At 36.3% G+C, this 22,598-nt stretch overlaps 1 protein-coding gene across 1 annotated transcript in view; it reads right to left on the bottom strand.

The window, feature by feature from the left end:
• FMN2 (formin 2) overlaps positions 1-22,598 on the bottom strand; it is a 168,708-nt gene that overhangs the window by 140,101 nt on the left and 6,009 nt on the right. Inside the window, exon 2 of the mRNA XM_019471242.1 lies at positions 8,435-8,601. Coding sequence (XP_019326787.1) covers positions 8,435-8,601 — 167 coding nt within the window. The remainder of the gene's footprint in view (positions 1-8,434; positions 8,602-22,598) is intronic.

Genomic DNA, 22,598 nt, shown 5'->3' on the forward strand with positions numbered 1-22,598 from the left:
ATTGGTACTACCCTGATGGCTCCTGTGTTAAGCCATGATCCAATCAGGCCCTATTTTGCAGGACATTTATTTTCAAATAGTAAACTTGAACAATTTTTCACTAGAATCCCAAACATTCAAAGTTATCCTGAAGAGGGGAGGACAGAAGGGTTGGCATGTCTGCATGTGTAGTTACGGGAAGGTTCCTACTCCTCAAATCAGTCTGGATGTGGACAGCCTTCCAGTGAGAAGAGCTGGAGGAGCAGGGAGAGGAAAAAGTATAACTGCATTTAAGATGAAACTAGATAAACTCATAGAGGAATTACATTTTATGGTACTTGGGATAAGCAGGGGCCAGACTCCATGACTCAGAAGGTGTTTTCCAGGCTAAGAGCTCCAAACAGCTTGTTCCACATTTGTATATAACTGCTTGTCATTTAGACTATTTCAAGTGCAGGGAAGGAATATTTTTTTTCCTGTCAGGAAGTTTAATTATTCTAATATACTAAGTATACAACCTCTAAAACGAAAGAAAGCCAATTGCATGTTCCCACTGCATATAAATAGTTAATTGGACAAGCAAGGTTTTAGTTTGAGAAATTAGAGCTGGACTACCGCAAAATGCTCTTATCAGCAGGAGACTGCTTTATTTTAAGCAGCTTTTAAAATAAAGAAATCAATACTATCAAGAATGGAGAAAGCGGTTTACTTTTTGTGGAAAGATTCAGTAACAAAGCTCTGTCTGACCACTGACAGAACCAGAGCAGTGATTAAACATGGCTCTCGGCTTGTACTACCTTTGGCTGTACTAGTGAGCACAGATGCCTTCCAAGGCTGAAAAACAGCAAGTCAGTCATAATACTGTAATATATGGCTGAAGTAGCACTTTATCCTCATGAACTAAATTTGATGCATGAGCATTTTACTTGAGTGAATTTTTTCTTTTCAGAAAACAGATGTGCCTCAACAATTCATTTAAAAACACTTCAAGTGTCAAAAAACCATGAAACATTTCTTTCCCATGAAATGACTTCAACCTCTTCAACAAAACAGAACAAACTTGCTTGATCCCATCAAACCTTGCTCAGGATTCAACATCATATCCTGGGGATATGAGAGACCATAGAGCCAATAGCCCTGCAGTTAGGGCCCTGATGGGGAAAAGATATCAGGAAACTAAATTTCAGATTTCCACATCTATTCTCATTCGATTCCAGAGTTATTGTCTTGGTCTTCCTATTCCCCAGTAAGTTCTACATTTAATACAGCCCAATAGGTTGAACTGGTGAGCTTACAACAAACTTTCCTTGGAAGAGGGAACAGTGGCTAGCTTTCTGTAAAACAGAAGAACCTCAAAATCTAGCCTTTTTACACATCCGACTTGAACTTCCACTTGGAAGACCACATCCCAAGACCACTAGGTTATCAGCTGTTTCTTAGACCACCTGATGGTGTGTCCTCTCTCATTCACTCTCTCCAGAAATTCTAAGCTGAGGCAAGAAGCTTCTCCATCAGGAGTTGTTTTCACTTACACTGACACAGTTCTGCAATAAGTTTGGATTCTGAGAAATTTGAATTTTCCAAAGAAATATGTTTCATTAAAAAATTCCTTTCACCTCTATTCCTTTTGAAAAGGTGATTACTACTGCTGTAAAAACTTCCTCTTGAAAAGAGACACGCAATGTATACAAATTCAACTCTCACTGTATTCTCAATTCCAAGTTAGAAAAAAGACATTGTGTTATGACTGTCATTCTTAAGAAAGTGAACTAATGTACATAAAGTCACAAAATATAAAGATCTCTTGAGGTGACAGGTTGACCACCACCTTCACCCTATGCACAGTGATATTGAAAATTTTAAACAGCTGGTGTAAATTTAAAATCCAGTATATGCCTCTTGAAGCAGTTCTTCAGAATAACGAGCAGGTAAGCAATGTTCTCTGCAAAAAGAAGCATGAAAACCTAGCAACATCCTACATATAAAATACCTCAGTTGAAAGTGTACACAGTAACATCACCACAAGTAACTGGAAAGGAGAAAGAAAAAGAAAAAGAGAAGGCTAGAAGACTGCAGGGCCAGATGTAACAATTATAAAATAAATATGCAATTAAAATTAAAAAAAAAAAGGAAGCAGGGAAACAGCATAACAGGAATACTTCAGCCCAGTGATCATCTAACTGTTTCCATTTTACTACTCTCAGGAATATTCAGAGTTGCTCACCACAAAAGACAAAGTGTCACAAAGTGTGATTGGGTAATGGAAAAGGAAGAGGAGACATGAGGGCTTTGATTTAGCCAAACTCAACTGCCATGGTAACCTACACGACAAACAAAGATTAAGACAGCAGATTAACAATCCGTTTTCTCTGCTCTATTTCACAATTTTCACTTGTTAACTTTTAAAGTCTTATTCACTACTGACCCCCAATATACTGCCGTGACAAATTTCATAAGATGGGACTACGTTCAGTCTTACACATTTTATTCCTGAGCATTGAAAGTATGCTTGAAGAAATGCTGCATTGTTGCCAGCTTTGTGCTGCAGTTTGGAAGAGAAGTTCTAGCTGAAGTCAATTCTTGGGAAAGTTGCTCTTTGGAAACTGATCACTGGTATTTTGGTGCTCTGACTTCTGAGAAAGGAGTCTGTCTGCAATCTGTTTAACTACTAGTTTTCAGACACAGTGCAAATAAGTTAAAATTAAGTAAAGTCTTCATGTCACTAACTCCTTTTCCAACTGACCTGCAAAGTCCCACCATCTGCTACTACTCAGCACAAAGAAAACAGTGTCTTTATTTCCTTAAAAGGCATTTGCATCACCACAGGTGGCCAGGAGATAATGGGAAAACAGGCATTTTTATAGCATTTCCCATTTATACTGTCTGGCTCTCTGCTTCCTTGTGGAAGCATTATTTCAGAAACGGGTGACAACTTAGTTAGGCATCATAACTACAAATAGCGCAATGGAGAGTCCCTATCCCAAACTGTCAAACACACCTATGTATAAATTCACATCATAACACAGTAAAGAAAGACACCCTCCAGAAGATGTCCATTTAGCTCTTTCATTATAAAATATGCTGAAATAATTTCTAAATCAAGAAGGCATTAACAGCAGTACTCAACACAGTAACAGCATTCAATAAAAGCACTGAAAAAGATGTAAAGAGAGCTAGTCCAATCAAAATGACACTAGAACTAAAGAAAGATGAAAGCTTAGCATGCATTTCAGACGCGTATGGAAGAAGATATCGCTGCTTAGTGCCACAAGTAGTTGTTGGACCCTTCAGTGTGCAATAGAGATTAAGTTCCCCAAACAAGGAGTACAGTATGAATACAAAGGCATGCTCAGTTTTCTTCTCAAAAGCACTTACGAAATGATAATAGAAAGCCTCTATCACAAAATCATTTAAGTTTTCACTGAGAATTTAAGTGTTTTAAACCTAATGTTCAGAAACAACAGACAAAACTACTTGGAAAGCTTGTCAGAAAAAAAAGCAGAAATCTGCTATGAAAGGAAAAAAATGCCCATAGCTTAAGACTGCACAGTATGAACTGGAAAAACTGGAATGGGAAGTCATAATTAAGGACTAGACATCTACAACGTAGTAATTGCAACTACTGGATGAAATGCAAACACCGAGTCAATATTTCTTAATAGCACAGTGAAGCTAAATAAAGTTGCCTTGCACTGATAGGAAAAGGTCACCTTCTTTTATTGGTGTATGAACAGTTTAAAAACTAATGCAAATGTGTATAATTTATAAACATTACTGATGGCTCTCCAAAGACAATCATCTTCTAGCTTCTGTGATACGTCATTAGCAGAGGAGCTAAGCAGATGAGATCTCTACTTGTTGAAAATTCTGATCCTCCAACAGGTGGCTGCAAAACTTGCCTGTGGTTACATTCTTGCCAAAGGTGCACTGTTTAGCCAGTGTTTATTTTACTCTAATAGGATAATATAATGAGGTAACATGCTAAAAAGCTTAGGACTACACCTGCACTACAGAAATACGATTATTTAATAACATGACACAGTCATGTGGGACTGACAGTTTTTCACAAAGCATTAATTTCTTACATATCTTTCAGTCAGAGGATATTTTATTTTAATTTGAAACTTTAGAAGCCTTCTTGAACAAGTCACAACTGTTAAAAAGGAAAAAATTTAAAAGGCAAGCAGGCAATAGTTATTCAAAAGACAAGCAATTTTTCAGAGAAGATTCTTTGAATAGGCTTTTGCTAATCTATCTTTCTACAAGTTGTACATTTACTTGCTTGGCCTTTTTTTTTAATTTCTTTTTTAAAACTTTTTTTCTTTTATAAAATACTATACTAGCAGAAGAATGAAAGGCTGTAAAGATAGCCTGAGAAGTAAGAAGTCATGACATCCATGAGACAATAATTAGTAGCCTCTCCAGAAGAGAGGAAACTAGCAGAAAGGGCATCATATTTCTAGACAGCGAATCTGCCATTGTACACTTACTTACTCTTTAAGATACCCTTTACATTATAAGAAGAGTAGTTAGGGAGAGCTATAGTGAAAGCTTCCACTGCTTCTCAACAGCAAACATCTTAAAAATCCCAGCCCTGTCTACTTCTGTTACTTTTAAAACTTTGTTCAACTTTTATTTTTCAGACTAATCTTTTTTTCTGGGCATCTGCCACAATTTGTTTCGAAAGAAATAATTGATAAAATGGGCCAAGATAGAACATGAAAGTTTTCTCATAAGTTCTTAAAATAGTTTTAAAGTTTCTATCCTTTGGGCTTTGACTTGAAATTTGACAAAAAGGTCAGAGATACTTCAGGAACATGCCATTTCCAATCATCATTAAAATCTATCCAAAATCTGACCAAGTTATAAGCCTCTGAAAACTGGACACTGTCCTCAGCATAAATGTGATGACAGCTGCTAGTTCTCTGAAGATTTATGCTTTCACTGGGCGTTTGTTGGTCCTTCATGTTTGCCATATACTAACAAAGGAGTAAGCATCACATCCACAAAGCGTAACCTACACCAGAAATACAAGTGTTAAGAATTTATTTTAAACTGGCGTCCAGGAGCCATTATAATGCTAGCCCAAGAAACTAAGAGCTGTGAAATTTATCTTTATTCTTAATGCATTGCCTAATTGCATTCAGACAGTGTGGAAGAGAAAGAAATAAGGTCCAATGAGAAAAGTAAAAGAGGTTGTGTACAACTATGTAATGGGGTGAGGCAGAGGCCCACACTGAAGGCTGGAATGTCTCAGGAGAAAGAAAAAAAACAGATCTCGTGTATGTTACCGAGAAAACAGACACAAGATTTGGATACACAGTTGTAAGACAGGGAGAACTAGAGGTGACCACTGGGCATGAGTAAAAAAGAAGATGAGAATATAATCAGAGTGTGCAATTGCAAACATTTCAAGACAGCAGAGAGTTCAGCATTAGCCATGTTAAATTAAATTCACTGGAGGACATCCAGAAAAACAGATCAGAGTGAGAGAATAGGACTTTTAAATAATCTGTTTATATTCATCTCAAGCCATGAGCAATAGATCATAGAGTGAACAAAACTTACTGAATTATTTTCATAAACTGTAACCTAACATCTTCAAAAAACAAAGTCTGTGGGACCACACTTAAGCAAAAGGGGAATCATGGATTTTATTCAACATAAAAGAAATAGTAAGTTAAAGCTCAGAAATACATGGGATCAGTCACAAAAGGAGAAAAGGAGGGATTCAAGGAAGGATTTCAGTGGAAAAAATGTTGGCAATTCTGCAAAAAAACATGCTAAAGGAGTGACCTAAGAGACTTTATAAGAACCAGACTAAGACAAAAATCAAAACAGCCAAATCAGTAACATTAAGGAACAAGCAAGCACCAGAGCTGCATGTAGCAGGGAGGAAGGGCAGTGAGGTGGCAGACAAACCTGGCTGGGACCAGGACAGCGTTACAGGAGCTTTGTTGATGGCAGTTTCAGCTGAGTGAAAAGGACACCAGCCAAACTGGAGGCAATCCAGGATGGAACTGGAGGCACATCTGATGAACTCGGAGATGAAGGAAGAATATGGGACTGGCTATGCTCCCAATTTTGGAGTAAGGTCAAAGTTGTTGTATCTCCTAATTCTAGATGGGTGAAATATAAGTATTACTTAAGGCTAGTCTAATTCCTCTGTCTTTGAAATCAATGGTTAGATCAACATTAAAATCCTGTTCTAATGCATTAAAAAAAAAAAAAAGAAAACCTAAATAAGAAAAAAAGCAAAGTACAGACATGGAGAGAGATCAAGAGGGGAAATGAGTCACAGATCTTACATGTCCTTTTTTAAGTAATATACAGCACCACCATAAGTTTTTTCACACTAATTGTTAATTGTTTCATTTCCTTACATAACTATTAGCATTTATTTTCTGTAAGATAATAATTTTCTCACTCTAAGGAGCAAAATCAGCTAGGTGAAGCCCAATTTTGAAGTTCTCAGCCACTAGGGTTTATACTTCAAGTTCTAAACATTTTCATCTTTGTAGGGCATGTAATGAATAAACAGGTAGGTGTTCCTGTACTGTGGTCACCAAGGCTGAAGCAGAAGCATACTCCCAAACTCAATAGCAGCAGCTCTCACCTTTGTACCATGTGAAATTCAGTTGTTGAGATGCTAGTGTTCAAGACAGATGTAGACTCCTTTGAAGTAGGATGCACTACTAGTTGCATACACATACATGGGACTTTATACCACTTCTGACATTGTTTTACAGGAGCATGATCTATTAAGGGGACTTATACAGAAAAATAGTAACAGAGCATTTGTGGCTTACTGATAGACCAATTCAAATTAAGATCACTGCTAAGCCAGCAATATCTTAAATTGCTGACTTTGACACACTGTTCACATGGTACTAGGCTAGGCTACAGTTTCTTTTCAGAAAGTCCGTCCTCTTGGATACCATCAATGAAAGATAAGTAGAATAATTCTCTTACTCACACAAAGCACGGTATACCAGTTAACAAAAGAGCCTCTTCTGCTTTTTTCCAAACTTTTAATTTGATAAAATCTATTTATAAGTAAGGATAAACTTTTTTAAAAAGAATATTGTATTCAATACTTTAAAGAAGAGATTAGCTGAATATACGGTAAAACCAGGAGAACTGAAAACATTGCCAGACTGTTTTAAACAACCTGAAAAATAAAAAAATGTGTCTTTTCCAGTAACTTTATCGAGTATATTTAACCACATACACTTTCAGATGGTGTGTGATTTTAAGTTGCCTGAATAACTTCGGTTTTATAGTCACACTCCATTTTTCAATTAATTTCAAAAAACAGTTTGAAAATGTTTTAAACATTGTTTTTTTTTAAAAAAAAACCATAAAGGTTGAATATTGTTAGAGGGATCATGGAATGATTTTGTAGATAAGCTAGGTTATCTAGGAAAGCTTGTTTGTTTTAAGAATTCATCAGACAAATTTATTCTACCCATTTTCCCTTCACCAGTTGTGTTAAACCATTCTTCAGGAAAGATGAGAAAGCTTTAAAGAGTTAAAAAGACTCATGTTCTCTCATATCTATGCCAATCATTTTTTAAGTATTTCTAACCAAGCTTCAGCTTAATGTGTAGAATAAGGATGATCTTAACTATACCAGTAAGGTATTAAGTAGATTAGTTAATATTTGTACATTATTTTGAGTTAATTAGTGAAGAGAAAAACCCTGATTATCTTCAGTCACATAAACCAGTACAAAGAAGTGTCAAAGATAAAATTTAATGTTAAGGATCATAAAAATTAGTTCACTGTAAAACTTCATGGGTTATACAGTATCATACAATAGAAAGACATCCTAATGTTAAATTCATTATCCAAAAGGAAGGAAAAGTGTGTCAGGTGATGTCTACACCACAGTTTTGTAACAGGTATGCAAACACCACCAATAACAGCACTCTGGCCAGAAAGCCCAAAGGCACAGATAACACTGTAGCTGGAATGCCAGCAAATTTGCACTGACCTCTGCACTATTTTGTATCAAAAGTCTTTTCAGGGGGAAAAAAATTATCTAGCATAGACATCCTGTTTGGGTTCTGTAAAGTTTTGTGACATGCTGTTTTCTGTTGTTCCTTTAATTTATATTTTTGGTGAAGCAGCTATTGGATTGAAACGTTCATAGTCCTACAGAGCGCTTTGATTCAAAGAAAAAGACTTAATGAAAACAATGGATAAACAACAGTATAGAAGACTAAGATATGAGTCAAAAAGTTAGGAAATCAAGTTATGGGAGAAGCTTTTAAAACTTACGATTACTTGGATACGAAAGTGTGCACACCTGAGCTCAGAAAAATGTCTGGCCACTCTCATAAGGGCAATTTTCATTAAAAGGACTAACAGAATCCTCTCAGGACTGATGAGCCATTGATAAATCATGTGCCGCTTGGCAAAATAGACAAAAGATAACTTTTTCAGTACTTACATCAAACGTGGGTGTGCTTTGCTGGGCACTCTGATTACATGGTTCTCTGAAGCAGTCGGTGAAAGGAAGTAAAAGACCCATTGCAATAATGCGAGAACATAGTTTTTCTGCTTCTTCTTGTGGTGCATTTTTCTGCTGGCTGAAGAGCTTTTCCAGCAGTGTTCGTCCTGCCAAGGTGATGACACAGATCAATAAGAATTTGTAGCTATCTACGGGACACAAAGATTAAGGCATTACAATGTGTATTGAAAATCTCAACTATTAGAAGTAAAAATATGGGATAAAAAAAGAATTCTTGAGAAAAGTATCTGATAACAAGTCTTTAATATAAAATATTTCTATATAATAATTTGAACTGATCTGTAGCCTGATTAATTAGGATATTCAAGAAAATATACATTGTGTTGGCTGCACTGTGGAGTAGGAACAAAAACCATGAGATGATATTTTAGCATCAATTTCCTATTTATTTATATTATACATTTGTCCTGATGGGAAAATCAAGATATTACCAAGAAATGAAGTAACTTTTTCCAAGTGTGTCACACAAAGTTATTATAGAATCAAGTCTCCCAACTCTTGGAATGAGCCTTTGTTTTTTGAATCAAAAAATGATCATAGTCTTTAAGAAATTGTGCGCTATTTCTTTGGAGAAACTCTCAATAAAAGAATAATAACAAAAAAACCCCTGATAACTGTTCTGTTTAAAATTGTATTTAATGCAGCTCCAGAGCAGCAGAGTGCTCCAAACTAAAATGCAGTGCCACAGGCAGCAATTCAGAGAAGTAAAACTTTTGAAGAGTGAGAAAAGAGACTTATTCCTATTACAGGGCCAGATTTCATGATCGAAGTGTTTTCTTTGTTATCTCACCAGAGCATGAAAGGAGGGCATATGTTATAAAGTATATTACAGGAGACAGTGCTAGAGAGGTTTGAAAGACCTTTGTGCTGTGTGCAGTTAGCCAGAAAGAGACTACAAAAATTAGTTATATACACAGGCTGTAGTAAAATCTACATTCTAAGAATATTAAAATTGCTTGATTAAGATCTAAAATGTCAAAAGATGCCAAAGTTCAGATTTACAGGATATAAATAAAGAGGTGAAATAGATCTACTGGAAGAGAAAAGGCAGACAGAGTAATAAAGTTAATTTCATGTTTTAGTATGAACTAGCTGTGAATACAATTTGTACCTAAATCAGTTTCTATAGTCTGTTTTTTCCACCCACTCACTGGAAGCCAAAGGTATTTTCCAGAAAAAAAACATACTGCATTAAGACAGCATTTCAGTGTCATTTAAAATAATAGTAATAATAACAATAATAATGATGATGATGATAATACTACTGTTTTTTACATATAAATGCAAGATTTCTGTTTGAATGTTGATTTTATTCAAAATGTAAAATTTCCCAGGCTTTTTGAACATACTAAAAAGATTTTTTTTTTAAACATCTGGATGCAATTTAAAAAGGATATTGTAAGCGACATTTAGCAGAAGTTTCTGTATTATTGTAACATCCTGTGGCAATACAGCCTAAAATAAACAATACATTAAAATGTTAGAAATTATTTCTAAGATTTTCCTCTCCACATCTAAAGATCTGATAATTCTGAATTATCAGTCCAAGTTTCCTAGCCTTTTATTAGACACAATTTAGTACATTCAAGGGGATAAGCTGGGGATAAACTTGTAAGATACACAAGTTTTGTTATGTTTGCTGATTAGTTTGCCTCTGTTCCTTGGTTTCACCACCTATAAGGTGATGATAACATAATTGCATTATTGATAATAACATAATTGCTTATTCAGTGTAACCCGCTATTTAACTAAAGATACAGTTCAGTTGTTAAATCTTCGAAGTCATTAATTAGTTGAAGACGGGCTTTCTTACTGTCTGTGATTTTTAATACCAATTTACCCCAGTTGCAGCAATGTACAGCAATCCCCTACATGAAGAAAGGCAACAGTACAAAACCATGGAAGAGAAGCACAAATAAGGAGCTATCTGCAGGCAGACTTTTTGTGATTTGTTTTAGTAATTTTTCTTTGGGGTTGTAGTTGCCAATGCTTAGTGGTGTTGCAAAAGACTACTAAAAAACCTCTAGCTACTACCCTCTTACTGCAATAAATGGATTATCCTAGCTATAAATACTGAGGTTAAGCTATGTTAGCAAGTTTTAGAAAAAAATAAGAGTACAAGATTGACAGCACAGACACCGGAGCACCAATAGGTAGCATTTCTGCTAGCATTTCTGGGGCAAAGCACATCATATTACCATAGTAGCACCTTATATCACTGACTAAAGTTCAACAACATGGGAAGTTGTCTAGTTAAATGAGAGACTGCAAGTGATGAGGATAAATGAGGAAGTCAATGCTTTACATTTATCTAAAATGCACAGAAGAAAAAATAATAAGAAAATACACCGGAGGAAGAGCACTCTGCATGCACACACAAAAAAATAGGACTATGCAAGAAAACTACACATTTCTTCATGGTATATTAAATACTGAAATATTATCCATTACTTTTGAATGTCAGGCTTGATTTTTTTTTTTTTTTTTTTGTCTGGATGTTTCAACATTTAAATAACCTTGTCATGTTTAGAGAGTCTTCTCCTGGACATCCAGAAGCAGAATAGCCCACTCCCCCCCACCCCATCCTTTTGCTTTAACCCAGTTAACAGGAATAATACCCGTAAATGACAGAACAGGAAATGAGGCCTTTTTTTTTTTCCTTAATCCACCTATTCATTTGCTAATTTTTGTAGCACTTCTTAACAGTCTTGCTCAAGATCAAATACTTTGTTCAGAATCTTAGTTGCCATTCAGTTGCAGTTTAATTTGTATAGTGGTTATTAACTATCGTCACTTAGTGATTATTAACCACTGTCTAGACATACTTTAGCATTCAAACAATATAGAATAAATATATATGTAAAAAAGTCATTAATGAATTTAATTTCTCTTACTGTACTCTGCATTACTTATGTCATTTTGTCCATTTGAGCCTGAAGCGTTCTCTACAGTGTATTATTAGTCTTGGAATAAATAGGGTAGTAAAAATTATTTAGTGATATTAGCTAGTACTTTTTAACCTAAAGGAATCAATCGTTTATCTGAAACTAACTTTAGTACAATTAAGCTGTCCTTTGCATCAGATACACATTGAGTTCTCAACACAAAGGTAATAACGTTCGGATAAAGCTGTTCTCTAACACAGCTTGTGTGTTCCTTACAATTGCTATTCAGACCTGAGGATAGACAGAGAAATTTGAATTACAGAAATACATTTTGCCAGTTCAGTTAACACATTTTACCAAATGCAAGCTGAAAAAAGTTCAGTTTTCAATGCATACAGAAATAGCTTCACTGCAAACTGCTGTGAAAAAAATATCTGTATCAATAATAAATGGGTTATATGTTTAAAGAGCTTACTTCAGTGGCTTAACAGTCTGTTCTAAATATATTGCCCAGTTTTGGAGCTAACCAGCTAGGGCTTATCATCAAATTGAATGGTCATTACAAGCATCAGAACCACCCACCCCTTATCAAACATAAAACCCAGCCAAAGTTATAGAAAGGATAATACATATTTTCCTTAAAAGGGAGCGAGGAGGTAAACCCTACCAAAAGAAAGTGTGTCAATACTTGAGAATGTTACTCATTTCCTCGAGGCAACACCACGCGGTGCTGCACTGCCCACGGATAGAGTGGCTGCAGCACTGTAGTTCCAGACAGGGCTAAAGCTATTTTACATGGGAGAACAACATTTGAAAGCCACTGCTTACTAAGAAGTAGTTCCTCCCTTGTTAAATGCATCTGATATTTCTCTTTCACCTACTTTCAGGTAAAAGCCAGTTGTCATTACAGCAGAAGCATTCCAACTCCAAAGTCCTTTGTGGCCCAGGGAGGCTGGTGCCAAATCCGCCCCTGCCTCGCTGCCCTCTGACCCTACCTGCGCCTGCACTGATGTCAAAGCAAGAGATGTTTGTTCCTCTCATCAGGAATCACATTTATGATTTTGATTCAGGGCAAGATGAAGGCTATATTTTTGTTTAGGTATAGCAAAACACCTCTTTAACACTGGACTCCAGACTTTTAACTACTTTTGCTTGGAACCAGAAATGGTTTGCCAGCACCCCACCTATCTGCACTACACACGCTTGGAATTAATTCAAATTAAAATGACTTTGTGTCTATATGCGTGAAATTGACTGTACAATATTAATCCCTGAATCTATTCCTTAAACAGCAAAACCAAAATCACAGCCATGTTTAATAAATAGGCTAAATTCCAGTCAACTTCAACTGCAAGATTTTGAGCTACAATTTTTCATCTTTGGTTTATAAATAAAATGCAGCAAGAACAGCCTTTTTCCTCAGACATCGTTAATCACCTCATATTTGTAACTTACATGAGGTAATACCTGAATGTGTTCTCAATAGGTGAAGATGGTTGCAAGTAACCTGGAATAATTAAATGATGGCTAAATTCCAGTCAACTTCAACTGCAAGATTTTGAGCTACAATTTTTCATCTTTGGTTTATAAATAAAATGCAGCAAGAACAGCCTTTTTCCTCAGACATCGTTAATCACCTCATATTTGTAACTTACATGAGGTAATACCTGAATGTGTTCTCAATAGGTGAAGATGGTTGCAAGTAACCTGGAATAATTAAATGATTAATGATTTCAGAATTATTAAATGATCAGCTGATTTCTGTTACAGGGATTAAAATGTAATTTCTCTTGATTGTCTTTACATGCCATAAAAATAGTAAAGAAAAAAGATCTCTCAGCACACTTTTTTTTTTTCCTAAAAGGTTAAAAGAGTTCCCATTTTTTAATATTTTCAACAGCTTTTCTTCCCAGAAATCCCAGGTCATGAAGTTCCTGGAGCCTATTCTTACCTTTCCCCTAAGTATTAGTTTGGCGGGGGATGGGAGGCGTATCAAGTTTTGAATTAGAGAAGACTGCAGTTAAGTTTCAGCCTTAGATCAAATCAGTATTCTGAGGATCTTGCCAAAACCCTCCAGCAAATAAGATGACTATAAACTCATAAGTTATTTTTTAGGAGCTTAGAATGACTTATTAAATCCCAGTAAGGGATAAAAAGACTTTTCTTTTTTCTTTTCTTACAAAGGATTACACAATTAATTAACTAAAAGAATGGGAACATGAAATTAAGTTTGGAAGTATCAGGTACTCTGGCCTTCTGTGGGTATTTTGTGATACTTTTGCTGCCATAGCTCAGCCTAGGTCTTCTGGCTCAGCTTCCAAATTCCATGTTCTCCACCTCCATGTCATCTGCCTCTTCCTCCCATTCTCATTAAGATGAAGCACTATGATCTTATGATCTCCTGTATGACATTATAGGTCTTCATCCTATCACTATGACCAAGACTTGAGTAACACTGTTGCCAGAGGTGGTTTTGATGAACAATTGTAGAACGTGTAAGCTATTCACTGCAGAATTAAAATTCACAACTCCCAGTATGGTTTCCATTCATACTGTCTCCCTTTTTGAAAAAATGCAGGTAATTGTATTCTTGAATGATCATTTTCAACTTTAGATTTACTGCAACCATATTTACTGAAATGCAAGGTGGAGGGAGAAAGGAAGCCTACCTCACCAAAAGTCATTCTACAAATATTATTTCATACAATAATGAAATATTCTAAAATATTAACTATTATATTTATTATATAATATGCATATAATAATTTAATATAATAATCTCACTCAGTACTGGCCTGACACAGCCACAGATTCTCCCTTGGCCTGGAGAGGTGTCTGTGTGTATGTATTATGCATCCTTCCATACGGCAGCAACTGCTACAGACCTTGGCCATCAGTACTGATAACCTGAACTACCTTGTCTGTCATGACCTGGACTATGAGTCACTTTTGATGGGAGAGGTTGCCTATTTTAGAAGGAAGCACGTTTGGTCTTTCTATTACAGTTACCTTATATACCAGGGCAACCTATTTTCTCCTCAGGCAGACACTAAAAATAAGGATCTACACTCTTCTGAAATGCAGGTTTGCCTTACACTTGATTGCCTATGGAATTATTGAATGTTGAAAGCACGTTCAGGACCGTCCACAGAGAAATACAGGCAAATCCCAACTCAGTGAATTCACATTATTGCTATTTTCCTGTCCAATCTGCTTAGAAGACCAACCTTTCAAAGAGCAACAAGGTAAGCAATAAAATCCTTGAGAACTAGCAATACCATGAGCATGTTGTTGTTGGCTTTGGATTTGCTTAGTTTTTGAGGAGAGGGAGAGGGACAAATGGAAGAGAGAAACAGGAGAAAACTACAGTAGTCACAGGCATACCAAAAAGCCACACACGCATGCACTGAGGCTCTGCACTACAGCAGAGCTTGCAATAATGTTTCCCTGAGGATCGCGCTGTTATAACCTCACATTTATCTTTAAAGGTGTGTCTCCTATCTTCCTTACACTGCACTTGCAAAAGCCCGGGAGCACAGCTGTCAGTAAGCACAAGTTGAGACTAATGATCCGAATGAGTTATACTCCAAAAGCTCCCCCTTCTGCTAGTCTCCCATGATTCTCTCTTCTAACAACGAGACCACTACACCACACTTTCACCATCAGTACAGAAGCTGCATCAGCACATCTTAACATATACAGACTGGAGACTGCCTTTCAGTTTTAATTTTTCCTAATGCAGAGTGAATGGCTTCAGTGTAATATCAGTCCTGAACACCCTACTCAGAGTCACGTCAAGGGCTAACAGTGACTCATGCACACACTGCTTACATCTTCAAAAACTGAAATCGGCTTACCCTCTTTTCCCCAGTTTACTCTTCCCCCGACTTCAGTGAGATCATAAATGCTCACACAGCAAAGATACTTCATAAGCTTTGAAGCCAAAAGTACTGTAGGCAATGCTCTATTTTTGGGAGTTAGGACAGGAAAAAAAGGAAAAGGAAGAAGATGTAGACAAAGTGATGTACTTCCACTTAGAATATGTTTTCTATTAGTCTTACAAAATATAGAGGCAATTGTAGTCTTATTATGGGTTTGCAATTCACAAAGGATTACAATTGTGAACATAGTTATATAAATTAAAAAAAAAACCCAGACAGCAGAAAATAGGGAAAAAGAAAAGCTGATTTCTACGGCATTCAAAAGTTAGGAAATACTGTAATTCAGATATCTGCTGCTGCATATATCCCTAAAACATTCCTTCCTTCCAATTTTTGTCTTGTCTCCTTTTCTACATATACTACCATCAACACCACCGCTAAATCAGGCCTAAATCATCTGGCAAAACACCTGAACCGTGCAGCACCAAACATTCACCAGAATGTTGGAAGAGGACAAACATGTCCGAGAGACAGAAATACTGCAAAGACTTCCATATATGCTTACTTGTAGATGAGCTAGTAATTGCAACTACATGTCCTTTCTTAAATACTTTACAGTACAAGTTTTATTCATTCATTGTATTCCCCCAAACTACACAGCGAAAGCTTGCTGAAGCATTTCCTAGGGGCAAATCAATCACACTTCATTCTCACCTTTCTACTGTTTAATGTACTTTCCTAGGTCTCAAATATACAAAGCACGGAGTGACTACTATTTCACATATAAAATTGATATTTCAAGAATCAAAAGTATTATATTTTTTTAATATTTTCCTTTCATTTCATAATCTTTTCAAATTTCAAGTTTTTCAGCTAATCTATACCAGTCAGCCTAAATATAATATGCAACATGTGACTGCTGAGAAAGAAAAGGTTTTCAAATGTGCACATGGAACCTGGGGAATGAAACAGAACTGGAAATTGGTACTCTAACCACCTCTTCTTCTCGTCAAGTAACAATCCCAAGTCCTGCATAAATGCATATTAAATATACAATTGCACTAAAAAAAAACCCAAACAAATTAATTTAATCTCTTGCTTGCTTGAAGCCTGACCTGGGAGATTATGCCCAATATTCCAGGATTAGAGACTTCATTTATTGTTCTTTTTCACTGCAGAGTTTCTAATCCTCTGCTGATTTAGATTGGGAAACTGTTCCAGATCTCTCCTCTTGTGAGGTTGTTTTGGCTATTTCTTTCTTTTTTTTTTTTTAAAAGGGATTGAATTTTCATTGACAGATACTTTCCTAAAACCACATGACAGTTTTCTCACAGCCTGGTTACATAAAACATGGAAAACCCATGAAGCAACAGGCCTGCATACACAGCATGGTTTCACAAATAAAAACCAACAACAACAACAACAAAAAAACCCAAATTGAATCCTTCCACTATGAATAAACACAAAGTAAAGTATGTCATAAGTCTAATTTCCAGGCAATATAAACCATAAAAATTACAAAACTTGTCAAGGTCTAGGGTTATGGTACAAATTTCTATAATTCTGTCATAAAGATATTTCTTTTGTTTTTATTATCAGTGTAATAGCTAATATCTGCATTCACTGCTTTTACACATACATATGTTTCTAAGGGAAAAAAACCCAGAGGTTATATATTGATTTCTTTATATATTTACATTGTATATTTTTATATTATTGTTCTGTCTCCAGATTTCCTGGCTCTGTTCACATGGAAGGCATGAACTGAACCCGCATATAATCTTAAATTCAGAAATCAAAAGCAGAAAGTCTGGCTAAACAAGAGAATTAAGAAAAAGACATACATCAACACTGTCTCCCCCTGAACCCCCATTTTTCTATGCCTGCCTACATAGAGTTCAATGTAATTCCAAAGTCAGAAATACATATTTATTAAATTCCAGTGAAGAAAGCATTGATTGATGGATTGATTACATTCATAGACTCTTCAAACAACTAGAATAAAACTATCAATTATTAATTTCACATCTGTCAGTCCTGTATCTGATTATCACAGTAAACACCATGCTCTACTTTTGCCAAGCTGTCTGAATCTCTTGGCATCTCTGCCTCCCTCCCTTTATACTGTCCCGTCTTTTAGTACCCTCTTGACTGTTAAAAATTTTACACGAAAACTCTTGACTAGCTCTAAGTTAGAACCACAATATATCAACCCCTGTGCAACTCAAGCAAGTAATTTTTTCCCCTTATTTTAGCCCCACAATTATCACTAATTATTTAAACATATTCCAGATTGTGCAAGAGAGCTTGAATAACCGTATCATTGAGATTTCAACTCACTTAGCTAGAACAAGCAGCCCACTACACAGTTACAGAAAGAGAATCACATAATGCTAACAGCTTCAAGTGTTCAAGACATCCCCAAAAAAGCCAGGGAACATGTGTGTGTGCTCCCTTTTGGAAGGAAGGGCACAAGCTGCCGCTGGCAAGAGAATGCTGCTGCCGCCTCTGGGGCCACCACAGTGCACGCAGGGCAAAGTGGCACCTTGTACAAATGCCACTGAAATTCTTCCAGGAATGCTCTGATGGAAAAAGCAGAGGTCTGGCAAAAATTTGAAAATGGGATTCCCCAATACCAAAGATGACAAGGAAAAATCCCACATTTAATGAAGTAAAAAGCCACACCAGAAAGGATGTTACAAACAAACAGTTTTCAAAAAACCCATCTCACTCTTTATCTATAGTGTGCCATGATCAAACCAAGCAGTTGTCTTTAAAACAGTTTGGTCCACTTGTCCTGGCTATGAGACATGGCAACAACACCAATTTCAGCATACCCCCAATGGTGTGTTAAAAGATTACTTAATCATATGCCATACTTGCACAAATCATGCTGGAAAAAGCTGGAACAGTCAGGTGAAAAACTGATTAATGCAAACCTTGGTCCTGATGAATGAACTCTCAATGCCGGCCTAGTTCCTAATTTTGAAATTCTATTATAATAAAACAAAGAAAAAAGTTTACTGAAATTTTCAGTTGGTGATGAAAAGGTCAAGCCCTGCAAACACTAAGGTCAGGACAAAGGTCAGGACCCAGCTCTACTCTTGCATTAATTATGCAATAAACTTCCACAGCCTGACCAAGCCTATCACAACACTACGTAGAAGTAGACCAAAATGAAGCTGTTCCTCTTTGGTAGAAGAGAAATAACATGACGGTGTCCCTTATCAAAACCGCCAGTAATTTTCTTCTTCAGGTAAGTGATTTGCAGTGTTGTCATTTTGTACGGAAACCCAGATGAATTCCTTCCTACCACTCTTGCTTTGTCTAGAAAGCAGCTGTACATAAAAAGCTATCAATGTAGTCTTATTGATCTTTGCTAAAACCATGTTGCATTTTGTTCCATTTTTCATTACCATTTTATTCCATTTTTACCTTTTTATAATATACCCCAATAAGTAATTATATCTTATAATTTCCTCCTTCAAGATTTGTTCCAAAGCCTTGCTTGTTGCTGCAGTCAAAATAAGAAGACTAAAATTGCCTGGATCATTTGCAATAACAACAAAACACTTTTTCTAAAACCCAGGTATTCTAACTTTGCTATTACCAGAGCTTCAAAATATATCTAAATGTGTGATGGCCTGTGACAGTGCTTTCAGAATTCTTGCAGATTAACAAGTCTTTTAAGCATTCTGTCTCTCTAACTTGAGCATTAATCTCCTTGAAATTTTGCTTTCCCGGTGACTAAGATTTTATACCTTTCCCCCCACCCTGAATTTTCTGATACGACACACAGGATAAGCTGAGACAAAGTATTAAGCTATGCTTTTATCCTTACCTTTCACTATTTGTATCATATATATAGTGAAAGGTAAGAATATATCTTATATGTCACTAAATATCTTTCACAAGATGAAGTTTTTAAATACCAAACAATTCCCCAACTATAATACAGCAGTGGCACACAGTATAAAATACCTTTCTAAAAATATAAACCAGATGCACACTCCCACATTATATGGCATGTCTCCTTTCACCTTGATTTCTCTTCAGGTTCTAATGCAGTATTATTGCAGATTACAGAATTATATTGCTACAGCTTTCCTAATTATAGTGGTTTATGATAAAAGAGAATCTATATGCGTCTGTCTACTGAATCTTTTAGCCACTATATGCATCTTTGGCAACTTTCATATTGTGTTTTCCAGGTGCTTAGGTTTCTCTCAGCAAGTATTTAATTCTGCCCATCTTTACCCTTTTAGTTTCTGTGGTGTTTTGTGATGTGAAGATGGTATTCTGTGCCAGGTTCTCACAGACTGCTGGAAAGCCACAATTCTTTCTGTCTAGCTCTTTAAAGCAAGAAGCTCCTCTGATGTCTTTTTGGGCAGCTATTACTAACAGTGTCTTTTGTCAGTCCAAACTGATACACACTGTTCTTTACAACCCAATTTTGTAAAACTTCTTTATTCCCAATGGTTCTACATTTCATTTGACATTTAACACAGTCTGGTTCATCTCTACCTTAGAAGTAAATCCAAGTATTTGCTCAAGCAGCCACAGGTCACAAAACACAACTGAACTGGACTAGCAAGCCTCTGAAGTGGGACACAAATAACAAATTTCTTTCAACCTACTCATTAGAGCCCCAGTGTGCCTTAGCTTTCTTTCCTCTCCAGGGCCTGTGCACCCAAGGTCTGACAATCTCCTCCAACTTTAATAACTGCTGACTTTTTAGTATTTATCACAATGTACAAAAGCTTTTCTTCTTTGTATCCATAAACAAAAACTGGTAAGATGAAGAAAGGGGAAAAGCAGAAAATTAGAACCACATTCCATGAAAAAGAAAAATATAAACATGCACACCTATATATTTGTGCAGATATGTTCTTCTAGACTTCATCTGAATAAAACCTAAGCACATCTCCCTTGCTGTAACTGGACCTTCATGTTCTTTCATTGATGTAATAAAATATTTCCCTCAACTGTTTCTCAGCATACTGTATTGTCTTCACTCTTTGCATGACAAAATAGTGTTTAGATACACACCCTCTATTATGAAGGCAATGTTTGGTTTTGTTTTTGGTTTTTGTTTGGGTTTTTTTTTTAATGAAAACCATCTTTTCTTCCATGACTGTTAGCAGATGTTAATGTAGTTAATTATAGTGTTACTGCAGCACTGCCTTCCTTTGTACGGTGATTTTTTCCTTATCAGTGCAAGGAAGAGGAAAGGATATGAGTTATTTTTCCCCTGGTACATACTACCTATTATGCATCTTCAAGGGACATCAGAGCCAGATCTCGGCATCAAATAAACTCTAGAATGAAAGCTGCCTCCTGTAATTAGTTCCACAATAAAGTTATCTATGCTTCCTCCTGATTCAAATTCATACCAGGTTCAGAGCTCTGGCGCTCCTGATAAATGTCACATAGATCCTGAGACCAAACAATTCATACTTTTACTGGCAAATAAGAATGTCTTAATGAAAAATCTCACTTGTGACTAGGCTTTCCTGCCACTATTTAGCTGCATATGCCCAAGACACCAAAAAGATTAAATTCTCAAGCATTTTTGTACTTCTTCTGTATTTATATATTTCCATTTAATTTTACGTATATTAGGATTTACTTTTACAACTGTGATGTTGTTTGCACACACAATCTCATAACCACTGCTTCTTACTGTTACAAAACTGCTAACTGACTTAATGAGTTCCATCATCTATGCGTCTATGGATGAAAGAAGTCATGTTCTGTATTTATCTGAGAATAAAGCGAGGTCAGTGTGAAGGAAACTTATTCTGGACAGCAGCAATATGGAAATGAGGAATAGTAATTTTGTACTTAAGGTAACACAGACCATTTCATTGTCCCTAACTTCCTTTTCATGAAGTGCAATGTAGGAATGCAGGAAGTTGCTGCTGCTTAAAGGAAATAATAATGACACAGCTCCTGAACCCACTTTGCTGCCTTTTCTAAAGCACTTAATGAAATGCAACTGGCCTTGTATTGTCATATGAAGAGGCAGGAATGAGGTGACACAATGTAAAATCCTCACATCCTTCCCGTCACCTTCCTTTCACAGTTTCTCACTGCTTCTGCCCTGTTCCCCTTGTATCAACTCACCTCATCCCCAAAAAAGATAAACTGTATGCATAAAAGTAAGTTTCCAGAAACTGTTATATTCCACCTAGCTGCTACAGAATGATGCTTTTAAATGTATCTAAAATGTAAATGTATTAAATGTGCCTAAAAATAATCAAAGCCACAGTCACAGAAACACCTACACATATATACTTCACCACCGCTATTCCTTATGTAAGTCCAAATTTTGGCAGGAGTAGTTTATAAGGAATACACTTGGCCGTATCCTGGTTAAACTACAGCACAAACAAACAATCTTGGTTAATTAGTATTTTTGCATTTTCTATCACCATCATTCACATTAGAACTTGATCCCTCATATACAGGCAGCCTAAAATATTCCTAGAGATGCTTTTTAATTCCAAGTTTTTTTTTTCTTTAGACACCACAGTATGGAGAAAAAGGTGAGGCCTGCTTCAAGGAATAGTTTTTTCTGCAAAGAAGAGGCCTACACACATTTTAAAAAAAAAACCCAAAACAAAAACCCCCAAAAATGGACAAACCACGCCCCCCCCAGCTGTTAAATAATTTGTAAATATCTTCAAAAATAATAAAGCACAAATAGATCCAAGAAATATATCCAAACTTAAATTCCATATAACTATTCCCACTGGAATAATCCACTACTCTTTTCACAGAAACGAAATCACTGAAGCACGCAATGTCCTTTAATGACCAGCTCGAGCCAGATCCCATGTGTGATGGGTATTATACTGGTACTATGTCCAGGATCCAAACAGAGCTGCATGGACCTTCAACTATAGACTATCCCTTTTCCTTTTCCCCTTTGCACCCCAAAGGAGACCAACAGGCATCCAAGACAACACATTTCTACTCCAGATGTGAGTCAGGCTGCCAGTCAGACCTCAGAACCGGGTTGCTGCTCAGAAAGAAGTTGCCAGAGAGATGTGGCCACTCAACCCCATGACCAAAACCTGCTACTCCCAATGAAGTTCTAGATAAAGATCAAAGCATTAATCATGAGTCCCCCATCAAACAACCCTGTGGCAGCACTGTATTCCAGTGACATTAGTCATGTTGCTCCAATTCCCATATTGCAACGCAGGCACAGTAACATTAAAGCAACTTATCAGCACTCGGCAGTCTTTCAATAACATATTGCAGCCCATTTTCAAACACACTTTATTGTAGTTGGAGTGCAGTATTGCAGCC

The sequence above is a fragment of the Aptenodytes forsteri genome, unplaced genomic scaffold (assembly GCF_000699145.1).
Source record: "Aptenodytes forsteri isolate BGI_AS27 unplaced genomic scaffold, ASM69914v1 Scaffold10, whole genome shotgun sequence".
NCBI classification, from domain to species: Eukaryota; Metazoa; Chordata; class Aves; order Sphenisciformes; family Spheniscidae; genus Aptenodytes; species Aptenodytes forsteri.